Source organism: Centroberyx affinis, unplaced genomic scaffold (assembly GCF_046629955.1).
Source record: "Centroberyx affinis isolate AG114_WGS23_722 - 3 ecotype Tasmania unplaced genomic scaffold, CSIRO-AGI_Caff_v1 ptg005195l_1, whole genome shotgun sequence".
Taxonomy (NCBI): domain Eukaryota; kingdom Metazoa; phylum Chordata; class Actinopteri; order Beryciformes; family Berycidae; genus Centroberyx; species Centroberyx affinis.
In genome coordinates this window covers 135,900-149,599 of record NW_027282584.1, presented here as the reverse complement: position 1 = coordinate 149,599, position 13,700 = coordinate 135,900, and the positions used below count along the sequence as shown (strand labels likewise).

The 13,700-nt window shown below is 43.5% G+C and overlaps 1 protein-coding gene across 2 annotated transcripts; it reads left to right on the top strand.

The window, feature by feature from the left end:
- The first annotated feature begins 467 nt into the window (after positions 1 to 467).
- On the top strand, positions 468 to 12,827 carry scarb2a (scavenger receptor class B, member 2a). Of its 2 annotated transcripts, XM_071546263.1 has the most exons (13): positions 468 to 989; positions 5,319 to 5,476; positions 5,954 to 6,101; positions 6,568 to 6,762; positions 7,476 to 7,567; positions 7,950 to 8,069; positions 8,561 to 8,739; positions 10,217 to 10,335; positions 10,766 to 10,839; positions 10,940 to 10,991; positions 11,106 to 11,258; positions 12,212 to 12,259; positions 12,643 to 12,827. In XM_071546263.1, exons 1-13 carry the CDS (start codon positions 867 to 869, stop codon positions 12,772 to 12,774), a joined length of 1,593 nt encoding a protein of 530 aa, XP_071402364.1. In that variant the 5' UTR covers positions 468 to 866; the 3' UTR covers positions 12,775 to 12,827. The 2 variants fall into 2 exon arrangements, with proteins under 2 accessions (XP_071402364.1, XP_071402365.1); XM_071546264.1 differs by lacking the exon at positions 12,212 to 12,259.
- The last annotated feature ends 873 nt before the right edge of the window (positions 12,828 to 13,700 follow it).

The following is a 13,700-nucleotide window of genomic DNA, read 5'->3' as shown; positions in this document are numbered from 1 at the left end:
GTTGCCAGGCGGAATACTACTACCGCCATGTGGAGGAGCATGCCTTGCTAATTCATTCATAATCCTCCTTGTCTGCCCGTTGTATTGCAAGCTTACATGCCAGTAAATGTATAATCACTTCAGGTAATGCAGTGTAGACAACCCCTGATAATAAATCCTGGGAGGTTGTCCTAAGTTTATATATATGAATACCAGAGTAAATGATCAAAAGCGAAGTAAATCCCCTTTAAAAACACACACAGACACACTCACACGCAGAGAAAATATAGGTTAATTCCGCGTTCGTTTTAGCTATAGTTTTATTATTGTGGTTTTTGAAAGGGTGACATCAGCTATGAGCACGCTACTCCCTCTCTCTCTCTCTCTCTCTCTCACACACACACACACACATACACACCCACCGCCCATGCAGCCTCCAAAACGACGCTGTTCGCATGACCGAGTTCATTATAATGTGGAAAGGGAGGGGAGAGGAGACAGCTCATCTTGCCCGTCCTCTGTGCTGAGAGCTGCTATTTCTCCGCCGCCTCTGAACAGCTCACTCCTTCCCAATTAGGTGCCAGATAGATCGAGCGCTGTCTCCGAAATTTAATGAAAAGTGCCAACATTTATAGAAAATCTTTTTTTTTTGTTTTGTCGCCAGATCACCGGGAAGACCACGCCGAGCCAAACGCTTTCTTTCTGGCTCGAAGGTGAAGAGAAACTACCCCGGGAGCTGCTCAGGGAAAGAAACAACACGGATCCGAGGTTTTTTTTTTCCCCCACGTCCCGTCGTTCAGTCGGTAGTTGTAGTTAGGATTTGGGAAGTTAACCCTACACTTTAGTGAAGTTGTTAAACCCGAAAGCACGGCTCATCCACCGGCATCATGACGCGGAGATCCTGTGCCATTTACGCCACCGGAATCGTGTGCGCTCACCTCCTGATAGTGGGGATCGCCCTGGTCGTGGCTCAAGTCTTCCAAACAATGATACACAGCCGGTTAAAAAAGGTGAGTCCGACTCTTTATGCTTGTACGTCTTCTCATCGTCTTTTCAATTGCTTTTACTTGTTTGTGTGAGCTTGAATCAGTACAAAGTGTCCCCACACTTTTCCATCTGTCACACTTCAGGGGTTTAAATGTTACAGCAGCCACGAGCATCTGCAGTGTCAATTATGCGCATTCAACATATATATATTTCACTGTTATGTGTGCAATCACAAGGTCGCGCAGTATTTTTTCCGATTTATGATTTTATTCTCAATTTTTTTTTATTATTTTTGCTGCATTCTGCATTTATCAGCTGTGTGGGACGAGCCCAAGCCTTTACATTCATGAATCCGCAAGATCCGGTGTGCAGCGTGCACAGTCCCGGTAAAGCTCTGGGATGCAGCTTATGGGGATTGTGCATGTTTGCATTTGTACAGTATTTTTTCTTTACACCAAACGATTTAATAATAAACGCAACGCTCAGCTCAACTCAGGAATCCCTGTGATATTCCTATGGAAGTTTATGGCGACCTTATCCTACTTTATGGCATTTTATCTCATATGATACCAGTGTAACATTCCTATAGGCACATACAGTTTTGCTATGATATTTGCATTGCATCCTTGTGAAATGCACCGTAGGATTACTGTACTTATTTCTCGTGAGGACACAGGCTCGCGCTCTAGGAGAAATAAGGAAAAAGGTTATCGGACATTTGGTTCCTGACTAGAAGCTTTGTGATAACCTGTCCAATCAATGATCCAGTTTGATGACACATTTCGGACAATAGAGGCTGTATAAGCTCACCTCTTGATTAGATTGGGGCTAGGGGTGAGAGCAGTAGTAGTAGTAGTAGTAGTAGTATTAGGAGGAGGAATCTCGGCCAGTAGGGATGGTAGGGGGAGGTGTGCCTGTCTGAAGGGGTGGGGGAAGGGAGACTAGGTGACTGGGTAAGCTAGGGGAGTCCCTCTTTGAAATAGTTGTCATTACTCCCGCTCATATTGCTCACCACTGAACATATGTGCTATTGATAATCCACACGGTAACAAATCTCTACGCTGTTCTGAACAAGTCCTTTCCACCCTACACTTAAGAAATAGAAATGCTAAGAACTGCTCAGCAGAATTGCTTGACAGACTATTTATCCAAGTAGGGGACACACAAACAGCTGCCTCACTGACACAGTTTCCCCTCCTGATGTTAAATTTAGGTCTGCGTCACATTATTCTCATTCTGAATCATGGCAGCATCCCAGGGGGAGAAAATTAAGAGAGTTAGTCGAAGTTCAGCGAAAGGGGACATAATTTGATGTGGCTAGTGATTACAGAAAATGACAGCACTGCTAATCCTCATTCGCCACAGTCTTCCCGTTGAATTAGGCGGACTAGGGCATGCTAAACTGACTCCAAAAATCTCCATAATCTGTTGTTGACGGGGCTGTCTGTTATGATGCAGCCTAGTTGTGTGGGACAACTTAAAGCTACCTCCAGGACACAGATGTATCTGGTAACTGGGTGTGGAGGGGAGGAGTGTTAAAGCCATGCAAGGAATTTGACGGACTTCTTGGCCTTGGGGGCAGGATTTTTGCCTGAGAGCAATCTTGTGTTGCCTTGTTGTTCCAGCCCCAGCCTAACCCAGTCACTCTGCTCTGACGAGGAGAAAAGAAAACACCCCTTCACGCCCCTCCTCACAGCTACATTTTGGCGAGCGGACCTTTCAAGGAGACCTTTCAAGGCAGTTTGACGGATTGAGCTTGAAACATTCTAGAGCAAGTTCACCCTGGAAAAAACGCAGCATGTTACTTTCCACTCAAAATGTGGCGCAATGTCGACACGCGTTAAATACTGTATCTTCAGACAAGGAGGGCACTCATATGAAAATTGACCTATGAATTTAGTTTGCAAAACAGCTTTTTTTGATCAGACTGTTACCACACCACACCTAAATTCTGCCTGAAGTAGTTTTGCTGAGGCCAGGTTCGCGTTACGTTTGTTGTTTAGCTTGAGGCTTTACCACTTACCGTGATCCAGCCCTCCCACCAGCGAACAAAAATACTGAATCGTGATTTACACTGATAAACCTCAACACTTTGTCCCTCACTTGTTTATGGTTGTGACTAATCAAGGTTTCAAGCAGATAAACGTTGTGTGTGTGTGTGACGTTGACGAAGGCCTTTGAGAGACCTTCTTTTCCCAAGGTTGGTAAACACGGGACTTCTTCTGATCTGCAGTCACACGTTGGGCTTTATCAGATGCTACAGAGCTGCAGAGGTACGGACAGCCGTGAAAGATGTCTGTTTCTAAAGCAACACAGTTCACAACACAGGGAAAACCACAGTGTTGCACAACTTGGGTGACTTCTGCTAGTTTGGCATAATCTTCTGTAAAAGTCCTTTGTAATGCACTGACTGCTAATGACTGTCACATGCCCATTCTGGTTGTCCTGTGTTTGCATTAGGCGGTTTCACTTCAGCACTCGTTTACCATACAGAATGATCATGAGTCAGGAGTATTTGTCTATAAATTTCCTTAAGTTCCTCCTAAGTGGTATGTCTTATCTGGTTCTTAGGACGTTTTCATGAAAATAGTCACTGGAACGTCAAGGGATCAGCTTCACGCCCATATTGACCTCAGCTCCAATTCACACCTCAAGTAGGAAAGTGTGACCCTCACCCTAGTTGCAGAGTGCAGACAGTATAGTTATGAATGTCATGAGCCAATTTCATATCCTGTCCTTTAAGACTTGGCTGACAAGGTGCTGTGATTGTTTCCTGTGTTGAATCTGAGATTGGGAAGTGCAAGATCAGTGAATCTTATGCACTTAAATACATTGGAAAAGTACGCGAAACGCATCACAGGTTCACTGACCTGCTGCTGAACACAACGGCACAACTGCTAAAAACACTTCCTACGTGCGTGTGTGTGTGTGTGTGTGTAACGAACGCAGGATGTCAAGCTTACAGTGGCATGCCTGAATTGTGAGCCTCTTTGCTCAGTGCCAGTCTCTTTTAAAATCTTAAATCTCAAGTTTCTTCTCAGTTTGTTGCATCATCTTGCTTTTTTATTTTTCTTCTAAGACTATTGAAGAAGATCTTTTGGTAAATCCAGTTGGATCTCCTCATAGGTTTTGTGAAGGAGCAAAGGCTAGAGGATGCAACAAACTGGGGAGAGAATTATATAGATAAACACGTTTGAATTTCGGAAGTCGTAAACCAAACAGGAACTATTGGTTTTGCATCCTTGTGAGCCACACCTTAAGCTGTATCCTCTTCTCTCCGGCAAGTGCCTCTGAGACGACAGAGGAGAATGTATGGCTTTTCTCCAGTAGCCTACACCTCACCGTGCTCAGACAGAAGTCTCCAGGAACTGCTCATGAAAAAGACATGAGGGGAAGTGGGTCATTTCTCACTCCCAAGTTTAAAAATACCCCCTTGGATGGAAACAAATTTGCTTATTTTCCTGGAGTCTGCGCTCTTATATCAACAACAGTTAACAAACACCCAAAATCTAACTCAGCATAGACCTGCCGGTAGCTGTAACACGAAAACCTAGACTAAAAACAGTATTGCATGTTGTCACAGGATCCATTTCTTGCTTCATTCAAAGTGAATGCTGTTGGGGCTGTTTTCTTATACAGTTGTGTTGTCTAGTTAAAGGTTACTGTGGCTCGTGTCCAGACATGCAGCAGCCCCTTGTCACGCATGGTTGCTACTGACTTGGATTTGAGTTTTCAGGCTTAGGTAGCTTAATTGTTGTCTCAGGTTCACGTGCTGATGTGGTATCACTCAAACAAACATCTGCAGAACTACTGGGAATAAAACGCATGACATTCTTGTGCCATTTGTGGCCTCAGAGAGAGGCTAGCATGGTCTGGATAGAAAACTCTCCTGACATCTTTCATGTATTTTGATGGCTAATGCTTTAGAGATGTCAGGTCTTATTGTCTCTGCAGACTGAAACGCAGCATTACTGTATTGTGTGTCGAATTGGCCTACAGTCAGATTCTCGCCCAGGCTTGCTGAGGTCAAGGTCTCTCTATGCAGTTTTTACTTTGGATTTTCTGCTTGCCCTGATGTTTTTTCAACTGTGAAGGACTTTTCTCTCCTTCCCCGCGGGGTTTCGGGGTCTTGGCTCGGCACCAGCTCCTTGCAGAAAGTACCATGTGTGCTCTCGCTTGGCATAAATTCAAAAGAATCGTCTGAGGGGTCTAATGGTGCCCAAACCTAATTATTGTTTTTTTTTCCATTGCTTTCTAACCCTTTAACCATCTCAACACAGAACGCACTGAGAGATCTCTCTGTCTGTCAATCTCAACGTGTTATTTCCCTCTCTTGATTGTTCTTTTAATAGGAAATCACTTTGACGGAGAAGAGCCAAGTGTTTGAGTCATGGAAGAACCCGCCACCACCTGTTTACATGGAGTATTATTTCTTCAATGTGACCAATCCAGAAGTGTTCTTGGCTGGAGGGAAGGCAGCGGTCAAGCAGATTGGGCCATATACTTACAGGTAGGTTTGCAGTGGAGACCCACCTCCAATCAGTGTGTGGCACAGCCTTGTGTCTGTATGACTAATTGTGTATAATTGTTATTATTTTGATTTTAGTTTCCACTATTAATGATCATAGATTATTGGCAGTGGTGAAATACTTTATTTCATTAAGGATGTTGGCTGTCATTGAAAGTGGTCAGATATGTTGATATAAGATGGCAAAAGTGGAGTAAAACAGTTTTGCTCTTCAAATCATCAGCAATAATCTTGATCACAAAAATAATGTTTGTAGTTTTAGTCATAATTGTGCAGCCCTGTTTGAGAGGCAAAAGCCTGTCTTTAGGAAAGCAATGCTGGTGAAGTCCTTTGTGTTGTTCGTCTTGGATCATTATGTGTGTGTGTGTGTGTGTATTGTGTGAAATCACAACAAACACATCTGTGCTAACTGACCGATTTTGATCCCCCGCTTTCTTTCCTGCACCTTTTCCACACCAGGGAATACAGACCAAGGGAAAATGTGACCTTCCTGGAGAACGGCACCAAGCTTTATGCCCTGAACCCCAAAAGCTTTGTCTTTGTCCCTGAGAAGTCAGCTGGTGACCCCGAAGTTGACATCATCAGAACAGTCAACATCCCATTTGTGGTAAGACATTGTGTCTGTACAGGCTAATGTATGTTATTATGACCTGCAGTGACCAATCATTCAAGTCTCTCATACTTGTCATATGACTTAAACTCACAAGAGTGTTTTATTAACGTTACTGTTTTGGCAGCTGCATTTTAACAACCGTGACTCTTCATGGAAGCTCACACATAATTATTCCAATAGCACACTCCAAATCATTCTCCTCAAGGTTTTATTATGACATTCGGATAACTTGATCATACAAACTGGTTACTTATCACCGACACACTTGTGGCTCAAATCCAAGCAAGGCGAGAGCCAGAACAGGCCAATGTCAACAAACCAAGCAGTGTCTACCATGAGGTATTCCACTGAATGACATAAAGTATTGCTAATGGAAATTGAATTGTGTGGGATGTGAGCACTCTAACCCTTTTCCCCCCTTTGTCTTCCCCTTCTCTCTCGCTATCCCTTCCTTCCCTAGGCGGTGATGAGTGAGCTGAACTCCTACTCTTTCCTCCTGCGTACTTTTGTCTCCATGTGGATGAACAGCCTGGGCATCGACATCTTCATGACGAAGACCGTCCACGAGGTGCTGTGGGGCTTCAAGGACCCCCTGCTCTCTCGGATACACGCCATGAAGCCTGACGTGGATGAGTATTTCGGCCTGATGTGGAAGGTGAGCACCATGGTTTAGTGAAACAGGAAGTTATAATTATACACCATGAAGTGTTCCTGAACATCTCTAGAGACAATACAATTCTACACAAGTGCAATTTTTTTTACAAGCTATAACTTCTCTGAGAGCAAACACTTAAAGGAAGCTCTGTTTACTTGAGTGGGTTCTTGGTAGTTAGGGGTGACTAAAACAGACAGACAAGCAAACTGGTGGTAACATGATATAGGAGAAGTGAGATTGACATCATGCTGATGGAACATGCTTACTTCCTGTTTATCTATAGAATCACGTCTGCAACATGACACATGCGGTGGTATTGCAGTCGCAAATATTTCACATATTTCACTCATGTCTCGCAATTCTGAGGTCTGTATTTTGGGAAACTCCAAAAAGAACACACGGTAAAATGACAGCTTGCCTAGGCTGTATTTTTCTCTGCTGTCAAAACAGTTTATGTGGCATCTTTTTTTAAATTTTTGTCCACTGCAGCCAGTTGCTGGTGCCTTATTCTGTAAACGTCTGGTGAGAATACAGCAAGGGGGCATGGTTAAAGACAAACACAATAGCAGTATCTCTTTCACAGTCTCCTTTGTCAACAGACTTAAACACACTGATTCTAATTCAGTGCCTCTCCACCGGACCCTGGTCATTTGTTTGTTCATGTTGACAGCTGTGGTAGTCTTGACTGAGGTGTCTCTGTCTCTTTTCCAAAGAAAAATGGAACCCATGAAGGGGAGTTTGTGTTCTACACCGGGGAGGAGAACTACCTGGATTATGGCAAGATTGACACATGGAATGGCATGAGGTAAAGAGCCATATGAATTGTCTCATGGAAGTGTGAAAATTACCTGCTTTCCTATTTTCCATGTTTTTCTCCCCCTCCGTTCCTTTCACATAACATTATTTCAGTGCTATCAAGGAACATTTTTCTTGTTAGCATATGGCTTTTAGGTCAGTTTCTCCCTGATATACCACTTGCATTTACTTAGTTGCACAATTTGTATTGGAATCTGACCAAAGTATTCAAAGTCCAGGCTTTGGGAAGGATAGGATTGCAAAATGAATGTTTGAATATCCCAAATGACTTTGCACTTTGGGTGCAATCAGCATGAGTAGATAGCCTCTCCTTTGCAAATCAAGGCAATTACATCAGGCATTAATATCTCCTGTTTTACACCAATCAATAGGGAGATGTCTTGGTGGTCTTCCAACCAGAGCAACATGATCAACGGCACAGACGGCGCCGTCTTCCACCCTCTGCTGTCCAGGAACGAGTTGCTCTACATCTTCGCTGCTGACCTCTGCAGGTACGCACGTGTTCTTATCTCTCTTAACCATGCAGTCATAAATTTGTTTACAGTCAAAGCAGCCAGGAAGGGCCAGGGCCAGAACATCAAGTAAGGACATTGCTAGGAAACTGCGGCTGAGTCATATCCGCATGAATTCAGTGAGATGGACCTTGGTTTTGGTCATTACAGAACACCTCTCCCAGGTCTGGTGAACTTGGTCTGGTGGCGAGCCAGGAGTTTGACTCAGACATATTTGCATGTGATTACACAGGGGAACATTCCCCAGAAGTGATCGTCTTGTGAATGACTCTTACTTATTTTAGAGTCGTACAAACAAACTGCTTAGAAGGACAAAGCAAATATGAGAAGGAAAAAAACAACAACCTTGTTTCTGAGGGCTCTTAAGAAGTCTAAATAAAGATCTCAGGAGACTCTTACAGTGTTTGAAGTGATACTTACTTTAACATTCCCTAAAGTAGGCGCTGATGCACCTCCCCTTTCCTCCGCAGGTCTATCCATCTAGGCTATGTGAAAGATGTGGAGGTGAAAGGCATCCAGGCTTACCGCTTTGCACCCCCGGCGGATGTGCTAATGAGCCCCAAAGACAACCCGACTAACGAGGGCTTCTGCGTGCCAGCTGGAGACTGTCTTGGCACCGGTGTGCTTAAAGTCAGCGTTTGTCGAGAAGGTAGGTGCACCACCCGCGGCCCTGCTCTGACCCCTCTGTTGCCATAGCGGCTGACCCAGTTACCTACCGTTTCCCTTTGATGTTCCCAAACTGGCCCCATAACCTAGTTCCCCCCACCCCAAAATGGCCCTTTAGTCCATCCAGTTGGCAATCGCCCTCCCTGCTTTGCATGTAATGTTCCCAATGTTTAAGCATGCCAGATTTTACTCAATACACAGTTCAATGGTTTCACTCAATACGCGGTTCAATTATTAACTATGTGTCGAGGCCATTGAAGTATTTTATAGTCCTCGATGAGTGTGAGTGTGAGAGCTGTGATAAGGTAATCTCCACATGGCTTGACTCTCGTGAAGACATTGCTATGTCAGTGAAAGATATGCTACTGTAATCACATGACTCTGTCTCTTGTACCGACCGATGTATTCTCTTTAAAAGGTCCTGTATTATTCAGTTATCATGATTTTGTTTTAAAATAAACTGTCTCTCAGGATAAAATGTTCTTCCTGGGGAAAAAAAACCCATGTAGTTTAGTTAAAAGAGTATTTATCAAATGAATTCAAAGGCCAAGTACTCACAGGCTGAACACATACACAATACTGGGCCCTGATTGGCGGACAGCACCACCTCCTCTAATTCATGAGGCAAATCTGCTGAGTTCAAATGCTTCAAACTTGCCTGATTGGAACGAGTTTAACAATGGTTTAGCGAGGGGAGCCAATCAAGACCAAGTCCAGCTGTGATGCGTTGACTCGAGTTAGTCTGAAACTGCCTGTAAAAAGGGGTGGATTTTTACAAATGCAATAACTTCAGATTTAACCACCCAAACAATATCAAATCTTAACAATGTCTACATTAAATATCTTTGATCATCTATGTATATAAATAGATGAAAAACGGAATTAATATAATAGGGCTACTTTAGATTTTGCTGCTGTTGCAGTTTTACAGAAAAGAAAAAGTTTAACCTTGCTTCACAGTGTTTGCTGAGCCCCAAGTTAACTGAGCGCTACATTTTACTACATTTACTAGGCTTGGAGTGTAGACCTCAGATAGCTTTCAAATTCCTTTTTTCAACTAGTAGCTAACATCCATGAATGTGTCATTGTTTAGGTACACTGAGGACCTTAGATTAGCCCTCCTGTTTTCAAGCCTTTGGGGATGTTTAGGCTGCGGAAATACTCTGTCTTTAACCATGTCGGCTCATCAGTATATGGGCTCAGTATATCCTGTCATTCCTGTTGCTAGTAGCCTAACCCAGACATTCCCTAGCTATCTGTGGTGCTACATCAATTAGAGATATACATAGTTGTATATCTCATTGACTCATAATACCAGATAGTACATTATCTTATCTCACATTTTTTCTTTGATCTTTTTTGGCCCTTGTTGTTTAGCCTGAGTCATCTTGAACAGGATATACCCCGTGACTAACTCGTGGTGTGATATATTTTTATTTTATTTTTTTTGTTTCCTCAAGGTGCTCCTATCGTGGTGTCTTTCCCCCACTTCTATCAGGCGGACCCCAAATACATCAACGCCGTCGAGGGGCTCAACCCCAACAAGGAGGAACACGAGACGTACCTCGACCTCCAGCCGGTACAGACTAGTATTTATGATCCCAACAGATTAGGGCTATAAGGTTGAATCCGTTGTGTTGAACCTTGTTCTGTTTGTTTACATATTACTGTTATCTAAAAGACAATAGCTATTCTGATTATGATCATAGCAATGGCTCCTCCTGCATTTAAGGATTTTTCCACTATATTCATTTTGGTCTACTTACATAGTTAAATGTTGAAAGAACTGAATACATTGCTTTAAAAAAAATATGTGTTCATTTCAACAGTAGGTGAAAATGAAAACGGCTACTCTTATCGTGATTATAGCTGTGGCTCTGCTGTTGAGTTGTTCCTTGTTTTTTTTGGTTAGATTCATTTTTACATAGTTAATGTAGAAAGGACTGAATGCATTGCTCTTTTTTTTTCTCTTTTTACAAAAAATAATAAATCTGTGTGTTTATTTCTAGACCACAGGGGTTCCCATTCGTGCCTGCAAGAGAGCCCAGCTCAATATCATTCTGAAGAGAATCCAAGGCTTCCCGTAAGTTGAACTTTGACCCACATCACTGTCGCCACACTCTGTTCCCCATGTTGACTCCGGTGTCCTCACTGACCTTCTGCTCTCTCTCACTGCCCTACAGAAAAACCAAATTCATAAATGAGACAATTTTCCCCATCATGTTCGTCAATGAGGTGAGGATCTACTCTGCACAATATGAAAGAAACCAATTCTGTTACCTCACAGCCACTTAAAGCCATATCCCTAAATGAACAGCAAATCACTAACGTCATCTCCCTCAACTCTAGACGGCGACTATTGACGATGACTCAGCATCCCAGATGCGGACGCTGCTCTTAATCGTGACTCTGGTGTCCAACTTCCCCCTGCTCATCGTGGGCATGGGCCTCATCCTCCTGATGGTGCTCGTCGTTTTGTTCTGCCGAAACCGCCAGAAGAAGGTAAGACCCGGCCTGGGCTCGGGACTCATTCCTAGGAGACCCTAAACTGTAGAATTAATCCGCACTGTTATCCTGATGTGAAAAGCTTGAGACCCCCCCCCCCCGCCCCTACAGTATGCACTAGCCACTTACATTAGCTCACGGTATAAATGGTTTTAGATTGATGATAGATATTAGTGCTTTGTCACGATAAATGCAGCAGTTTTGGAGGGTTTGACTGGGTTCTTGCATGGGCAACAGTTCCTGCGTTAACTTCACCGAGCTGCTGAAGGGTAACCCCAAGCTTCTTGCATGTTAGCTAACACAATGCATGACCCCTGAACACTACAGTCAGCATGTGCTATTTTTTCAACTCTGGATCAAATGATGTTTGTTCTTGCTGGAACTTTTTCTAACAGTCGATGCAATCCTTGTCTATAGGAAAGGAAGCGTGTTAGTTCCCTTTTTGACAGTTCAGCTTATGAGCCAGGCTCCCCTACCAAAGTGCATTGCACTGTAATAGTCCCCAGAATGTACAGTGTATGTTCAACACTTATCTGTTGTTGACCTGACCCTGGTGAACAGCCTCACTGCCCGTAAATTATAACAGTTCAGGTCATTAACTGTCCAGAGAATGGCCTCCAACATGTAAAGACACAGGCTTGCATAAGAACTAGTTTTATAGTTACAGTAGCAGTGAGAGAATGAGAGAAGTAATGCTTTATTTCAGCATAAGGAAGTGTTGTAGTAATGCTTAATTTCACCGGAAGGAAGTGTTGTAGAAATGCTTAATTTCAATGGAAAGAATTGTTGTAGAAATGCTTAATTTCAGTGTAAGGAAGTGTTGTAGTAATGCTTAATTTCAATGGAAGGAAGTGTTGTAGAAATGCTTAATTGCAGTGTAAGGAATTGTTATAGTAACCATGGTCTAATTTTAATTTTCTGTAACCCCCCTTTTTTCCTTTCTGTTTTAGAATGAAGTAAAACGTATTGATTTTACTGAAGCTTTTCATTCTTTTACTGTAAGTCTTCATTTTGCCTTGTTTGCTATTCTCCTTTTAATTTGTTATCCATCTCTGCTTGTTATTGATTATAATTTTTAATTATCTTCATGGGACATAATATTTCTTTGAATTCTCACCTCATAGTGTTGGTTTCCTTATTTGTTATTGGGAAGTTTATCGTTATTGTGGTGGTTTTGTCTCGACTGGTCTCCATATCAGCCATATTTAGACTGACGTGGTTTTATTTTTAACATTGTATTTGTCAAAACGATGTTTACCAAGTGTTTCCCATTTTAATGTCTGTGTCAAGTATTAAAAGATGTGTGTTTCTGTTGGAAGTCTGGCCGCTGCCTCGGTTTGCGTTAACATCCTCCTGTCCTCCTGCCTCTCTTCCTGTCCAGACGGCGAAGGATGAGACGGCCTACACTCAGGTCAGCGACAAGCCCGAGGAGACGTCGGAAACCCACACCACCCAGCCCACGAGGAACGGCTCCTACATTGCCATGTCTCCAGTGGAGGCGCAGAAGTGTTGATGGAGGCTGCCTAGAGTCTGGGGCTCAGGAAGGGGGCTGAGGGAGCAGTGCGGGGGTGCTACAATACCATGGGTGGGGATTTACACAGCGGGCTTTCTCTCGTTTGGGTGGGGGGACGGGGACGGGGTGGGACACAAGCCCCAGAAAATGTTTTGTCAACCAAGACGTTGCTCCTCTCACTGAGCCCTCTCATGACTGTCTGTCCTCCTCTACTCTACCTGCTGAGCATGGCCCTCACTGCCTGCCGTACTGCAACACAACAAACTCCCCCACTCTCTCTTTTCCTTGTTTCCGTCCTGGTTGGCCCGGCGCTGGAGGAGATGAGGAACTCCGGGGTGGGCGTGGCCAGGACAAGCCTTTCTGCGTATTTCTTCTGCTCTTCTGAGGGGAATCGGTAGCATAGGTGGTGTGGACGCTCACGGATGATGCAAGATCTTCTGAGCAGATTCTGCCAACCAATACAGGGCTCGAAGAGTGTTGAAAAGTTAGTGTTCACCTGAACAACCTCGGGTGTCTTTTCAGTCGCATTCTTGCTCTTTTCTCTCCATCAGTGTTGCGTGAGGTCAGCCTCTAAACTAAGCCAACAGATTAAAAAGCCCATGCTCCTTAAACTGAACCCTTATGACACGTATTCCCTCCTCGCGGCTGAGCTCCTGGGCTCAGAGTATGAAATGGTTTTGCTAACAAAACTGTGTACTTACCATATCCTTTTGTAAAAAAGAAGAAAAAAGCGAAAACAGACTGAGCCAAACTATTTATAGCATTTTTGCCTTTTTTCCTAAGATGAATGAGTGCACCCACACACACCGCACTTGGTATCACAATATCAGTGAAAGTGTGTGTGCACATTTATCTTACACTTCAGTGTCCTGTTTTGATGGACAATGGGCAACTACTTTTCTTGATGCAGGCACAGTGTAGTATGA